Source organism: Canis lupus, chromosome 31 (genome assembly GCF_011100685.1).
Source record: "Canis lupus familiaris isolate Mischka breed German Shepherd chromosome 31, alternate assembly UU_Cfam_GSD_1.0, whole genome shotgun sequence".
Lineage (NCBI taxonomy): Eukaryota > Metazoa > Chordata > Mammalia > Carnivora > Canidae > Canis > Canis lupus.
This window is the reverse complement of record NC_049252.1, coordinates 36,549,698-36,564,863: the sequence shown is the minus strand read 5'-3', so window position 1 is coordinate 36,564,863 and position 15,166 is coordinate 36,549,698. Positions and strand designations below refer to the sequence as shown.

General features: G+C 54.6%; 1 protein-coding gene across 1 annotated transcript; it reads left to right on the top strand.

The window, feature by feature from the left end:
- Positions 1-11,753: 11,753 nt before the first annotated feature.
- TFF2 (trefoil factor 2) lies at positions 11,754-14,531 on the top strand. The gene is given in 5 exon segments (NM_001002991.1): positions 11,754-11,840; positions 12,521-12,589; positions 12,591-12,671; positions 13,534-13,680; positions 14,470-14,531. Coding segments are annotated over 5 exon segments (390 nt in total). The 5' UTR covers positions 11,754-11,761; the 3' UTR covers positions 14,484-14,531.
- Positions 14,532-15,166: the final 635 nt, after the last annotated feature.

The following is a 15,166-nucleotide window of genomic DNA, read 5'->3' as shown; positions in this document are numbered from 1 at the left end:
TCCAGGGTGTGTGGGTGCATGATCTTGGCTCTACCATCCGGACCGCAGACCTAGACAGAGCCGGGGGACGCCTGCTGGGGCGGCCCTGCCTCAGGTGGGTGGGGACACGCGTCCTTCTGTCCCTGTCTGGGAGGTGGGGACAGGGAGCGGTCTCCGCCACTCAGCCTTGCAGAAAGTCACAACCTCCCCAAGAATCCCCCGGGACTGAAGCCGAGGGGAGGCAGAGAAAACAGTCTGTGGCCAGTGTGGGGGCCTGACAGAGAGCTGATGGGGGTGCCCCGATAGCTCCAGGGACCCCGAGTTCCTCAGGGGATGCTCAGGGCAGATGGCCATGCACCTGCGCCTCATCCCTGGGTGGCCCCAGCTCCCTGAAGCTGTGTGGGCTGCGGAGCCCGAGGGGTGAGGGCTGAGGCTGCACGAGGGGGCGCAGGGGCCAGAGCTGGGGGCAGGGGCAGGGGGCAGGGGGCCCTGGGGACGTGCACCTTCCTCCTCGGGTTCAAGGAGACAGAGGAGGTGCCAGGCAGGACAGGGGCCCAGTGGCGATGTGAGGGGCTGTGTCCTCTGCGCGGGGAACACAGAGGAGTCACCGCAGCCCATGCAGTGGCCCCAGGCCACCCAGCAGGCCCCCTCCCGACCCCTTCCTGGCCTCCTTCCAGCACCCTACAGACTCCCCTCCTGGCCCCTCCTGCCCCCCTCCTGGCACCCTCCATGCATCCTTCCTGGCCCCCTCCCAGCACCCTGCAGACTCCCCTCCTGGCACCCTGCAGGCCCCCCTCCTGGCCCCTCCTGGCCCACTGCAAGCCCCCCTCCTGGCCCCCTCCCAGCACCCTGCAGACTCCCTTCCAGGCCTCCTTCTTGGCCCCCTCCTGGCCTGCTGCACGCTCCATCCTGGCACCCTCCAGGCACCTTGTAGACTCCCTTCCTGGCCCCGGTCCTGACACCATGCAGGCCCCCCTCCTGGCCCCTCTTGGCACCCTGCAGGCCCCCTTCCTGGCACCCTCCTGGCACCCTGCAGGCCCCCCTCCTGGCCCCCTCCTGGCATCCTGAAGACCCCCCTTCTGGCGCCCTCCTGGCACCCTGCAGACTCCCTTCTTGGCACCCTCCTAGCACCCTGCAGGCCTCCTTCCTGGCCCCCTCCTGGCACCCTGCAGGCCCCCCTCCTGGCACCCTCCTGGCATCCTATAGACCTGCTTCCTGGCCCCCTCCTGGCCCTCTGCACGCCCCCCTCCTGGCACCCTCCTGGCACCCTGCAGACTCCCTTCTTGGCCCCCTCCTAGCACCCTGCAGGCCTCCTTCCTGGCCCCCTCCCGGCACCCTGCAGACTCCCTTCCTGGCACCCTGCAGATCTGCTTCCTGGCCCCCTCCTGGCCCCCTGCATGCCCCTCTTAGCACCCTCTTGGCACCCTGTAGACTCCCTTCCTGGCACCCTGCAAACTTCCTTCCTGGCCCCCTCCTGGCACCCTGCAGCCTCCCTTCCTGGGCCCCTCCTGGCACCCTGCAGGCTCCCTTCCTGGGCCCCTCCTGGCACCCTGCAGATCCCCCTTCCTGGCCTACCTCCTGGCACCCTGCAGACTCCCTTCCTGGCACCCTGCAGGCCCCCCTCCTGGCATCCTGCAGGCTCCCTTCCTGGGCCTCTCCTGGCACCCTGCAGATCCCCCTTCCTGGCCTACCTCCTGGCACCCTGCAGACTCCCTTCCTGGCCCCCTCCTGGCACCCTGCAGGCTCCCCTCCCAGCCCTCTCCCAATACCTTCTAGGCTACCCTCCAGCCCCCCTCTCCCAGCAGCGAGAATTCAGGATGGCCAGTTCATGGCTGCCTGGGGCCCCTCGAGTCCTTGAGGTGCCTGGAGAGGGTGGGAAGCAGGCAGCTGTGACAACAAAGCACCTTCGTGGGAACAGTTCTGCTGATAAGGCACGAGGAAGGACGTGTCTCTCACACGCGTGCACACACACACGCATGCAAGCACGCACACAGACTCACATACATTCGGCTCTTAAAAGGCCCTGGGGAAACTGGGTGGAGGGTGGCCACTGGGGGTAAGCCTTCTGCACCCCACACCCCTGGATTCCATCAGAAGAGTGGAGGCTGCTTCTGATAATTTCTATATTTGAGTACAATGCTTGGCAGTGGAAAGTTTTTTATATTTTCTATTTTGTTTTTAGAAACAGGCCTTCTGGGGCTCCTGGGTGGCCCAGTGGTTGAGCATCTGCCTCGGGCTCAGGGCTTGATCCCAGGGATCCTGGGATTGAGTCCTGCGTCGGGCTCCCTGCAGGGAGTCTGCTTCTCCTCTGCCTGTGTCTCTGCCTCTCTCTGTGTGTCTCTCATGAATGAATAAATCTTTTAAAAAAAAGTCATGTTCTGACTACCAGGGGTCAAGACTTCAACATACAAATTTGATGGGGACACAACTCAGCCCATGACAGCTGGTGTCTGTTCCTTGCTACCAAGGAAGCCCTCATCGCTGCAAATCACCAAAGGGCAGGTGTCATGATCATCCGCTGCATTGGAGACTGGTCAATTTTTCTATAATGGTCCCCCTTCCAACAAGGGGGATCTGCAAAACTGAAAATGTGTCAAGTACAGACAGTGGGAAACCTGTGGCCTGTGAGATGTGGGTGGCGCTCCTAAGATATGTGACATGCAGGTAGTTGGTAACCTACAGGACATGACATAACAAAAAGGAAGGAATGAGCAGGGATGTTAGCATGGAGAGGCAGGGGTGGAAAGGCCAAGCCATGAGAAGCTGACCGTGCACGGCTAGGCTGACAGCTTTGACAATCCTAAATCAGGTACCATCAGTGACCCCTGTCATGGCCCAATTGGGTGCATTTGTCAAACACAGACTAATGTCACAGCTGCCCTGTGGGCCGCCGTGGGCTACAACTGGGCCAACAGTGCTTACCCTGAGCCTCTCCAATAAAGCCCCAGCATATGGTGGCCCCCATAGCATCCATTTGTTAGCCCCTTGCTCAATGTGTGGTCACCATGCACTGGTGGAAAGGCTGAGAGCAGGACAGGACATGACCCAGGATCCGGGTACGTGGTCCTTCCCCCCTCCACCTGCACCCCATGCAAAGCATTACCTGCCACTTTTCCTGCCTCTTGAATTTCACACGTGTTATACATCGACTTACCATAGTCTGTGGCTTTGATCCCTGAGCCTTTCTGTTCCATGGCTGGTCGTATACTTGGAGGCTGCCATTGTTTCTGGATAATTTCCACACAACAGGATTCTGTTCAGAAAATGTTATCTAAGGATCAGACCAGGAACCAGTTCTTGAAGCCAAATTGTGGTTTAAGGTCATATTTGTAGGGTCACTGGGAAGGTTATTGTGAGTTTAAGAAAACTCCCTCGCCTTTCTTTGCGAGTGTGGGGAGGGGCGGTCGGTGGAAACGTTCAATGCCTGTGACCCTGATAGGAAACATCAGCTAATAAGAGAGAGACACACTTGGCAAATCCAGCTTGGGAACGTAGGGGAAGGTATCAAAGGCTCTTAGGACATAGTTGCCTTTTTAAGGGTCTGAGCAGATGGAAGATTACAGTCAGTCACAGGAAGGGAAAGAAATAGTATTATTTTTTAAAGGATTTTATTTGGGGTGGGGGAAGAGGGAGTGCACAGGGGAGGGGCAGAGGGAGAGAGAGAGAGAGAAAATCTCAAGCAGACTCCCCATGTGGGGCTCGATCCCACAACCTAGTCATGACCTGAGCCCAAAATCAAGAGTCGGATGCCTAACCGACTGAGCCATCCAGGGGCCCCAGAAATAGTATTATTTTTAAAGGTATTTTTAAATTGTTCTTCTCAGCTCTTAACATTGCCCCTGAGCTGGGCATTCTGGAGGTAGCACAGTAAATCAGACAAAAACACACATCGCCACGTACACGTGTGGTGCAACGAGATTGAGTGAACTAATAAGTTGAGGGACGTGCATTCTAAAGGCAAATGTTGGGAGGACTTTCGGCCAGCGTGGGGAACTTGGGAGGGCTGAGTTTTGTCTCTTGGCAGCTGACAGACTGCCTGATGTTGGCAGAGGATAGGAGACTCCCGGTTCAGAGACAAAGAGCGTTATTACTTGTGGGACAGCCAGTGGCCTGGGCATCAGCATCTTTGCCCCCGAGTCCTCCTGGGGTGATGTGGGTGGGTCCGGGTGGATGCTGACACACACACAGTAGGTTGTAGTACGAGAAAGCAGCTCTGATCTCTTCGGGGGCTCAGATCTTTTGAGGGGCAGCAAGCCTTGCCTGCCTTTGCTCCGAGGGGGACACCGTATCTACCCTCCAAGGTTGTTTGCTGCACAAACCCTGGACCGCCGAGGCCAACAGCGGTTGATTAGTCCCATCTACGCACAGCCCAGGGGAGGAAGGCGTCACACCATGCAGGGCCACATGGGTTGTGCCCTGGGAACAGAGGGAACCACCGGGGCTGTGACACGAGGCTTTGTAGGGACAAGAGGGTGGAGTGCCCTCAGGAGGCTCCCACAGGAGAATGTGGTTGGCTTGTTTAAATAATTCTGTGGCTGGCTGGGGAGTGAAACCCACTGCTCAGGGGTGAGCAGGAACTGTGCCCGGCCCCCTGATAAGGAGGGTTGTTTGGCGAAGGGGTCATATCTGTGGGAGCAGAGCAGGGAGGGGAATTTGCGGTTAGGTGACTCGGAGCCCTCCAATTCCACCGGATGCAGGGCAGCATTTATCCCTGACCTTAATTGAGGCCCCATGCCCTGCAGATAGTTAATGCCTCATTCACGTGCACAAATGTGACAGATTCGGGGAGAATTGTCTCCCAACAACCAGTGTCCAAAACGTATTGTTTTCAGGACCAGATTACAGAAGACGAAAGAAAACATGGTGGCATGTTTCCAAACATTTTCTTAATAAATAAAATAAAATAGAAATATTTCTCTCCATCTTTATTTTTGAAATTCATGTTAGAGAGTTTCAAGACTACACTACAGGGGTATGCAGATTTTTTTGGCAACTACTCAGCTCTTCTATTGTAACTTAGAAGTAGCCATAAACAATACATAAATGAGTGGGTATGGCTGTCTTTTAATAAAATTTTATTTTAAAAAACAGGCAGTGAGCTTATGGGTCAGTGTTGCCGACTTTTATGATACCCTATTATTTTTCCTTAATCTGAATGGCTCAAATATTTTTAATTTTTTTAATTTTTTTATTTTTAAGTTTTAAGATTGGCCAGGTCAAGATGCCTGGGTGGCTCAGCGGTTGAGCATCTGCCTTTGGGGCAGGTCGTGACCCCGGGGTCCTGAGATCGAGTCCAACATCGGGTTCCCCGCAGGGAGCCTGCTCTTCCCTCTGCCTGTGTCTCTGCCTCCATTCTGTCTCATGAATAAATGAATAAAATCTTAAAAAAAAAAAAAGATTGGCCAGATCATGGCTTGTCTCAGCATGGTGCCAAATAAAACAAAACAAAGCACCCACTCAGACACCAAAGAGACATCTTAAAGTCATTTAAATCTTGGTAAAAATCAGAGAAGTTCAAGGAGGAATTTCATCGCACAGCACACTGAAAAATGTGTTAAAATTTATGTCTGTCCAATGATATCCCCCAAATATAACTTACTAAGACATCTCCAATGTCATCCCCTCCCAGATTGGGCATCAAAATTCTCATCGGCAATTGGTTGATTTGCTGATTTCTTCTCCCGGTTTTGGCCATGTTCTTTATTACATAGATAAATCTAGTCATGGGCTTTAAAAGATTCTGTTATTTAACCACCCTATTGACCAGCACAGCCAAACTGCAGAAACCAAACCAGAAACTTTACAATGCTGGGGAGAGAGGCGGGGGGGACCTCTGCCCTTCTGGATTTGGCGTGACTAGGCAAGTAAATGTTGGAAAGAAAAATATGTTTTCCCCTGACAATAGTGTAAAAATAAGATACCCTACTACTCAGGTTTTAGAAGACATGTGAGACTTTGAAAAGCTTTTTTTTTTTTTTTTAACATTTTATCTATTTGTTTATGAGAGACACAGAGGGAGAGGCAGAGACACAAACAGAGGGAGAAGCAGGCTCCCTGCGGGGAGCCCGATGTGGGACTTGATCCCAGGACCCTTGGATCACGCCCTGAGCCAAAAGCAGACACTCAACTGCTGAGCCATCCGGGCATCCCTGAAAAACGTTTAAAATTCCTCATTCCACCTCTCCTCTCATAGATGAGGATACCAATCAGGAGACAGGAGGAGGCTTGTCGGGTTTATTTGCATATATTCATATATATGCATAGATACTGTTGTATAGATTACAGAAGATAATTTGGGTCATGGAGAACGCTAGGTGGTATGTTTCTGCCTCAGCGTCCAGGTTGTGACCCACTTGTCCACCCCCTTACCGAGCACGGCTGCCAGGTGCACACCCTAGGTCAGGATCCTGTGTTATAGTGTGAGTGAGGTGAGGTCTCAATCTCACCCTCCATGTACTAGCTGTGTTATTTGGGCAAATCCTTTCACCTACACAGACCAGGAAATGGGAGTGAAATCTTAGCCCTCCCTTGAGATTGTTGCAGGGATTAAACGAGATACAGCATGTAAGATCCTTAGAAGATCCCCTGGCCCACGCCAGCCTGCAGTGAGTGTTAGCTGTTATTCATAAAGGAACCAAGAAGGTAAAAAAATGCACTTCACAGGGCGTCCAGGTGGCTCAGTAGGTTGAGGGTTTCAAGGTCTTGGATTAAGTCCCTCATTGGGTTCCCTGCTCGGTGAGGAGTTTGCTTCTCCCTCTCCCTCTGCCACTCCCCCCACTCACACGCGCTCTCTCTCGCTCTCTCAAATAAATAAATAAAATCTTAAAAAAATATCTACATCACATGCAGGTGTGGGCAGGTGTTGTGAACTAGGAGAACAAGGGTGTGCGTGTCCGGGTGGTGAAAGGTCCCTGTCTTCACTCAGGTGAAAGTGAATTCTTCTTCGAAGACTTGGCTCCTGAGTTAGGAGCTGAAGGATGGGCGGGTTGAACGGTCGGGGTGTGTCTAGACAAGCTCGAGTTGCTTACGCTGTCAGGGGCCCAGGAGCACAAGAGGGTGGTGGGGGCGTGTGGGTCCAGTTCCCACCGGGTCCTACATCTCACACGCAGGAAACCGTACTTGGTTTCTACCCTACAGGTTGTGGGGAGTGCGGAGTGGCAGGGGAGTGACATAGATAGATTTCCACCTTTTAAAGGTAACTAAGGAAGCAAACTTTTGCCCAGATTGGGCCCAAAATCTTGGTGGCTGAGACAGTAGATGGGAGACAGTTGCTGCAGAGCAAAGGAGAAGCCTCGCGGACGCGACCGGGCAGCACACGCACATGCACGCAGAGGCCAACAGGTGCCAGGCTGAACCAACCCAGCCAAGTGGGAAGTGGCTGCAGCCCCTGTGGGGACGCGTTGTGCTCTGTGTTAGGAGCCACCACAACCTCGGCCAGAAGAACGTCCTTGAAAGCTCCTCAGACAACAGGTTTGCAAGTGGCCGATTCTGTTGGCTTTTGTTTATCTACAAAGAAAAAAAAAAGGATTCTGAAATCACTGGGCTTTCTTCTGCTCGATTTTGCTGTGAATCCAGAACTGTTCTAAACATAAATAAATAAAATCCATGTTTTATTTTTATTTTTTTTTAAGATTTTATTTATTTATTCATGAGAGACGCAGAGAGAGAGGCAGAGACACAGGCAGAAGGAGAAGCAGGCTCCATGCAGGGAGCTCGATGTGGGACTCAATCCCAGGATCCCGGGATCATGACCTGAGCCAAAGGCAGACGCTAAACCACTGAACCTCCCAGGTGTCCCCAAATCCATGTTTTAAAAGAGGTTTCTGCCTCTATCATTGAGGGATACTCTCACTGAGTATAGAATTCTGACTTTATAATTTCTTTTCTTTCAGCACCTAAAAATCGTCGCTCTGTTCCTTCCAGCGTGCACCATTGCGGCAAGAAGTCAGCTGCGTTGCCCCATCCGCGGCGACTCCAGCTGCAGTAAGACTGCTTCCGATTGCTTGTTTTCAACAATGTGATCGTGCTTTGCCTGGATGTGCCTGGATGTGGTTCTCTTTGTATTTATCTTGCTTGGGGTTTATTGAGCCTCTAAGATCTATGGGTTTATGTTTTTCATCAAGTTTCCCCACAAAATTGTCCATTGTTTCTTCGAATGCTTTTTCTCTCCTCTCCTGCTGGCACGCCAATTACATGTCTGTTAGACCCCTTGATGCAGTCTCCGCAGCCACTGAGGTTCTGCTCATTTATTTTCATCCCCCTTTCTCACTCTGCTTCAGTCTGGAGAATTTATATTTCGATGGCTTCAGATGAATTAGCTGTTTCTTCCAGTAAAAATAAATAAATAAATAAATAAACAAACAAACAAATAAATAAATAAATAAATAATTTTTTTCTGGAAAACTTTTTTGTGCGTGATTTTATTTTATGTCTGGAATTTCATATTTGTTCATTTCTAATTTCTTTTTTAAAAAATATTTTATTTATTCATTCATGAGAGACACAGAGAGAGAGAGGCAGAGACATACACAGGCAGAGGGAGAAGCAGGCTCCATGCAGGGAGCCTGATGCAGGATTCGATCCAGGAACCTCAGGATCATGCCCTGGGCTGAAGGCAAATGCTCAACTGCTGAGCCACTGAGGCGTCCCTCATTTCTAGTTTCTATTCACCATTCAGATTTTAAATTTTAATGCAGCTCCTAGGTTACTTCTATTCACTGGTCTTTCTTATGATGATGGGTCATGTTTTCTTGCTTCTTCACACATCCAGTGATGTGTTGTGTTGAACACATCGTGGATGCAACGTCGTGTGTCTGGGTTTTATTGTCAGCCTTAATAAAATGCTGAGCTTTGTTCTGCTGGGCAGTTAATTTACTCACCAGGTGTATCTGATTCTTTTAAGGCCTGTTTGAAGTTCTGCTAGAATAAGCACGGGGTGCCTTCCCTCTGGGACTTGATCGAGCCTACTTTTATGGCATACTGTGAACTGGAAGTTTGTGTACCCCTAAAATTGGTCTGTAAAGATCCTAACACAGAATATGATTGTATTTGGAGGTGGGACCTTTGAGAGGGATAGTCTGGTACCAGTTTCTCCATTATAGTCAGAAGCAGAGGTCCACGCGGGTGGTGATATCTGAGGAAGTTCCCATTTTGTTGCTTTCTGTTTTCTCTGTGAACTGATAGACAATATCACCCCCGGATGCAGAATGGAAGTGAGAGGGGGTGGAGAAGGGTAGCTTCAAAGAAGAATTGCAATGCCAGTGAGTGCCAGGATCTGTCTGAGATCCTGCGTGGACAGGGGCCACAATCGGCAGCATGAGTCCAGGGAGCTCAGCTGGAAGAGAGGGCCTGGAGACAGTAAGCAGATGGGTGCAGTGCTGGGCACCAGGACAGTGGATGGAGCAGACAGAGTGGGGACGGTGGGGACCTGCCTGGGAAGGAGGGAGGGAGGAAGGGAGGGGCATCACAGTGCTCACACAGGGAAAGAGAGGGATGGAGGGAGTGAAGGGCCTTGGGATTTGAAGGACAGGTGTGGTGGGAGGAACAGAGAAAATCTTAGAAGTTTAGGACATTCTGGGGCACCTGGGTGGCTCAGTGGCTGAGCGTCTGCCTTCAGCTTGGGTTGTGATCCCAGGGTCCTGTGATCGGGCTCCCCGCAGGGAGCCTGCTTCTCCCTCTGCCTGAGTTTCTGCTTCTCTCTGTGTGTCTCTCATGAATAAATAAATAAATAAAATATTTATAAAGAAGCTTAGGATGTCCTGAACAGAAAGGATGTTAGCATGTCTTATTTCTGAGTGTGGTCATGGAGGACATGTAGCAGACCTGGAATAGGGTGTGACGTTTCTATAGATGAGGAGGAAACGAAAACCCAGGTGCCTAGGCATTTGGGTGAGCTATCCATTGGAATGCAGAGGCCAGCAGGGATGTTGCTAAGTCTTGGGGTGACAAGGGACACAGAGAACCCAGTGCTAAAATCCTTAACAGAAGTGACAGGCTGAAGGTCAGGAGATGACAGTAGGGCAGGGCCATGGGAAGTGGTGAGGTTCACACAGCCCGCATCTCCGAGGAAGCATGGTTTTGGCATGCACGTGGAGACACGGGGGTGCGAGGCCAGCGTCCAGCCCCCTAGGCCTGAGCCCACGTGACGGAAGTCATGGAGGTTGTGCTATGCACAGCTCCCCACTCAGGTAGGGCGCCGCTGATCCTGGACATATTGTATCTATTATCCTGATCTCCCCTCAGCGCCAAGTAACTTGTCTTGAAGCAAATGAGCCATTTTCTAACTTGTACAAAAGCACCGTGTGGGCGGAGAAGGGAGTGGGGTTGCTGAGCACCTCTCCTGGGATGAGCACAAGGGAAGCAAGTCCAGGAAGGCGCTGGCTTCTGCTAGTACCGGGGGTGGGTGAGAGATGGAGGGGCTTGGCCTGGATGGGCAAGTTCTGCACGGCTCCTGGAAGGGCCGAGATGGGGGCAGTGGGAAGAAGTGGGTATCGGTTCAGGGAGACAAAGCAGAGTGGGGACATGATGGTCCCTCAGGGGCCCTTATGTCTTGCTGGTGATCAAGGGTGGTGGGGACATGGGATTGGGGAAAGCTGAGTTTGCAAGGTTTCGAGGAATCTGGTGGTTGCCCGGTGGTGGGTCAGGGGCCTGGTCTGGAGGGACTGGATGGGGTCAAGCAGAAGCCCTGGAGCAGGAGGCCTGCTTTCTGAACCCCAAGAACGCTGGGATTTGGATTCTGTGTGTCTCTGGGTCCCTGGCTGCTCAACCCACGATTCCCAGATGGGTGCCCTCCTGCAAGGCCTCAGCCAGTGGGGGCTCGTGGCCTCCCTTTGCCCCAAATCTTGTCCCTTGGGGTGCCTCCGTCTCCCTTCTCCCCTCTCTCTTGGTTCCATCCACGGACTCTCTTCCCCGGAGCACGGGACCCCTGCACAGGGGCAGGCTTATGTCTCTAGGAAACACACAGAGCTCCCACGGAAGACAAATAGGCATTTCAGGGGTGCCGAAACCAGCTGCTGATTTTTTTTTTTTAATTTATTTATGATAGTCACAGAGAGAGAGAGAGAGAGGCAGAGACATAGGCAGAGGGAGAAGCAGGCTCCATGCACCGGGAGCCTGATGTGGGATTCGATCTTGGGTCTCCAGGATCACGCCCTGAGCCAAAGGCAGGCGCCAAACCGCTGCGCCACCCAGGGATCCCCAGCTGCTGATTTTTACACACCAGCCTCTCGTCCACGGGGAGCAGCCCCTGCCCAAGCAGGAGACAAGGAGACAGAAGACCAGAGGCTGGCAGAGGCATCGTGCTGCCCTCGAGGTGGGCTCTTCCCTAGGCCTCCGGCTGGCTCCCTCATTTTCCCCAGTAATCTTGGGCCTAATATTTAAAAAAAAAAAAAATCATGCGATAACCATGTACTTTATCAGGAGACATACATAGCTTATCCCTTCCTGGGTGTGACCCTGAGGGTGCCCAGTGCCAGACGTGCATGTGGCCGGTTTTCCACGTCGGCATCCTGGCGTGACCTGGCTCGTGGCCCCGGGGGGCAGGGGGAGGCCTGGCAGCAAGGCAGCCCCTGCCGGAAGCCTCGCCTGCAGGCACGGCTGCTCTGTCCCCTGCCCATCGGCCTATCTCAGCTTCTTTTCCTAACAAAGGACCCGAGGGGTTGGTGCCACAGGGGACACAGAAAAGTTATTTGCATTTGCTGAGCAAACAGAGAGGACATTATAAAACACCCGATGGCAGTGGGCAGTGCACCTTCTGCAGGCGGCCCTGGCGCGCAGCATGGACATGGGACCTCGAGGCCTCCAGCTGCTGGCGGTGCTCCTCGCCCTGGGGCTGTGTGCCCCGGCGGGGGCCCAGAAACCTTGTAAGTGAGCCCCCGTGAGTCGTGCCATGCGGCTCAGCGTCCTTGACCTGGCAACAGGGCAACGGGCCCGCGAGCCCAGGTAAACCCCAAATGCAGTGGGGTACGCGGGTCCCTGGCTTTCTGTGGTGCCCCCCTGGCCCTGGATGGGTCTCGGCTCTTGTTTGCCTTCCTCAGAGTTACAGGGCGGAATGATGGGTTCACCTGAGAGCAGAAGCAGCTCAAAAGGCATCCTGACACCTGTGATGTGCGCTGGGGGCATTGGTGCCTCCTTCCCTGCCATTTGGGGGGGGGGGCGCCCCCAGGGCTGGGAGAGGCCTCCTTCCTGGCAAAGGTCAAAGCAGCCACAGGTGCTGGGGGCCAGCTGGGTAGGGGGGGCTGAGGCAGGAGGCCCCCAGGGCACCTGGAGCCCACCTTGGTCACCTTTCATCTTGACTCTTCCTAGGCCCACTGCCTTTCCTAAATTTTTCCCTTATTTATTTATTATTATTATTATTTTTTTAAGTAGTCATTTCTGGGAAGCCCTGTTCACTCCTCAGGACATTGCATAGTTCAAATCCGGGCAAGAGGAGACTTTGCCGTTTCCCGGCGTGGCCACAGGGCCCGGGGAGGTGTCCGGACGTGGCCCCGGGAGCAAGCGGGGAGCGCAAGTGGGGACGGGCTGACCAGGGCTCTCTCCCCAGCCGCCTGCCAGTGCTCGCGGATCGAGGCCTCCCACAGGAAGAACTGTGGCTTCCCGGGCATCAGCGCCTGCCGAGTGCTTCAACACGGGCTGCTGCTTCGACTCCAGAGTCCCCAACGTCCCCTGGTGTTTCCATCCCCTCCCGAAGCAAGGTAACCGGCGCCTGGCCCACCCGAAGGACCCCCCTGTCCACCCCTGGACCCCCCCCAGGGCCAGCCCTACCTACTCCCCCTCCCGCACACACTTGCAAGAACCGGTCAGTTTTACTGTTAGAAGGAAGGACAGCTCCCGGGCCTCTCCTGGCTGCTGGGGAGCTGCTGGGGGACAGGAAGGCAGTCCCTGGGACATTATCCACCGAACTGCCCACCAGCCTCCAATGGTAGGAGACCCACTTAGGGCTTCCAGGGTTTTCTTCCGAGAACGAGTTTCACGGCGGCGCACGCCAGCCAGATAGAAGGGCGTTCGTCGCGAGGTGCGCGGGGAAGGAAGTTGCATGTGCAGAGCACGCGGCGCCAACGGAACTCGGCGCCCACGGCCGCCCGTCCACGCCCGCCAGTGACTGTGGGTCACAGGCTCCCGGGGCTCCGAAGGGGACGAGACAGATGGGTGGTTACGAGGCAGGGCTTCTTCTCTGGTGGAGGCATTGCTGGCTTTCAGGGCTCTAGCAAAATGCATCACCCGTTTAAAGGATGCTCACCGGCCCGTGCTCAGCAGGGTACGGGGGTCACCCCATTTTACAGACGGGAATATCGGATCCAGAGAGGCGAGCTGATTTTCCCAAGGCCCTGGAACCTCTGACCTGTGGCGTCTGTGCAGATCCAAGGGTGGCCAGCCGCTGGCTAAGGACCCTTAGACAGTCCTTGGGGGTCGTATACGGCAGCACCTCGCAACACGCTGAGGCTGCAGCTCGGTGGCACCCGCGTGTGAGGACAGGAATAGAGGTGCCAATTCCCGAGCTGCGCTAACTGAGTCTCCCTGTTGCTCCTTTCCTGGTGCCTGGGGATGCGTGGCCAGAGTCGGAGCAGTGTGTCATGGAAGTGGCGGCCCGCAAGAACTGTGGGTACCCGGGCATCAGCCCCCAGGAGTGTGCGTCTCGCAACTGCTGCTTCTCCGACACCATCCGCAACGTGCCCTGGTGCTTCTTCCCAATCCTCAATCAAGGTAACGTCCGTGCAGGACGGGGCGGGGTGGGGGTGTTGGGAGCCGGGCCCGGCCGACTCCAGGCCAGACCCCCGAGCGCAGCGGGGATCGTTTCAGGAGGAAGCAGCTCCGAGGGTCACTCTCCACAGTGACAGCAGCTTTGGGATGAGCCGAAAGCCACCAGGGTTCCCACTGGGGCTTGTGTGACGGCCGCAGGTCACCTCAGCCACGCCCCTGGGTCCCGGCCCAGCTGCCGGTGCCGCCCAGGCGACTGTCACGCAGCCCCTGGTTTGCACGGCCACTAAGTGCCATGCGCTGTGCCAGGTGCCGGGGAGGAGGATGTGGGCCTTGCTGTTCGCTCACGCGTGAGCACGATGGACCAGTTGGGCTCACGGAGGCCTGCTCAGGGCTGCCCCGGGAGGCTCCAGCCGCCCCATCCCCCTAACATACAGTGTGTCTCCTGACCTGAGTTTGGCAACACGTCCCCCAAAGCGGGCACCGTGCGCTTACCCATCTAGATGCTTTTCTTTCCCTGTTTCAGAACATCAGGGCGAGCCAAAGAGCGCAGCCTTCACGGGGACACTCCCGAGTGATTTTTTATGTGACCTAAGGGTCTCTCTGGACAATTGCCAGTTACTGGGGGAGGGGATGGACCCCCGAGAAGTGTCCTCCTTCCCTCCTCCAGGAGCGAGCTCCTTGGGCAGGAAGTCTGGCCAAGGGCCTGTTGATAGGAGCCCCAGGAGGCTGTCAGGGCGGGGTCCCTTGGTCCCCTGATGTTGTCACCCACCCCCTGGCATTTCATGTTTCCAGATTGTCATTATTAAGAGGAGTCCCTTCAGAGAACCCACCAGCCTCCCTGGGTGTTTGGAAATGAAGACCACTCACCGTCACATCTCAGGTCCCCCGAGTGCCGGGCTTTCCTTAATCTGCTTTTTATCCTTGTCACTGGTTCAACAAACAATTCCCTCAAATAAAGAAAACCTTGCTAAATTTCCTCTTGGCTTCATTGACACAGACGCGGAGAGACAGGCAGGGAGTGTGTGTGCATACAGACGTGAGTGTGCGTGGGGGGACGACTCCCCTCTCACACGCAGGCCACGCCAGCAGCAAGGGGGGGGGGATTCAGATTCCACGATCAGTCCCATCCCCCATCATTGGTGTAAGAACTCAAACCACCTTTGCCCCGAAAACCTCTCGGAGTCGCATCTGATTTCAGATTGCAATTACTAAATCGCTTCACTTTTACCACGTGCAGCCCAGGCCACGGCTTTTGCACGGAGTGCAGGGGACCCGCCATCTAGCCTCCCATGGGTGGGGCGGGCCGGGCCAGCTCCAGGGCCTCCACCAAGGCCAGGCCAGCCCGTGGGAGGGTCTTGGCACAAAACCTCCGCGAAGGGGTGCTGGCATTCTTCCGTCAGGGCTGGGGGTGCAGGGGGAGGAGCCGGGCCAGACTTTCTGTGGCTTCTCCCTCCTTCCTGACACCATCTCCAGCCTGAGCCCGATGGCT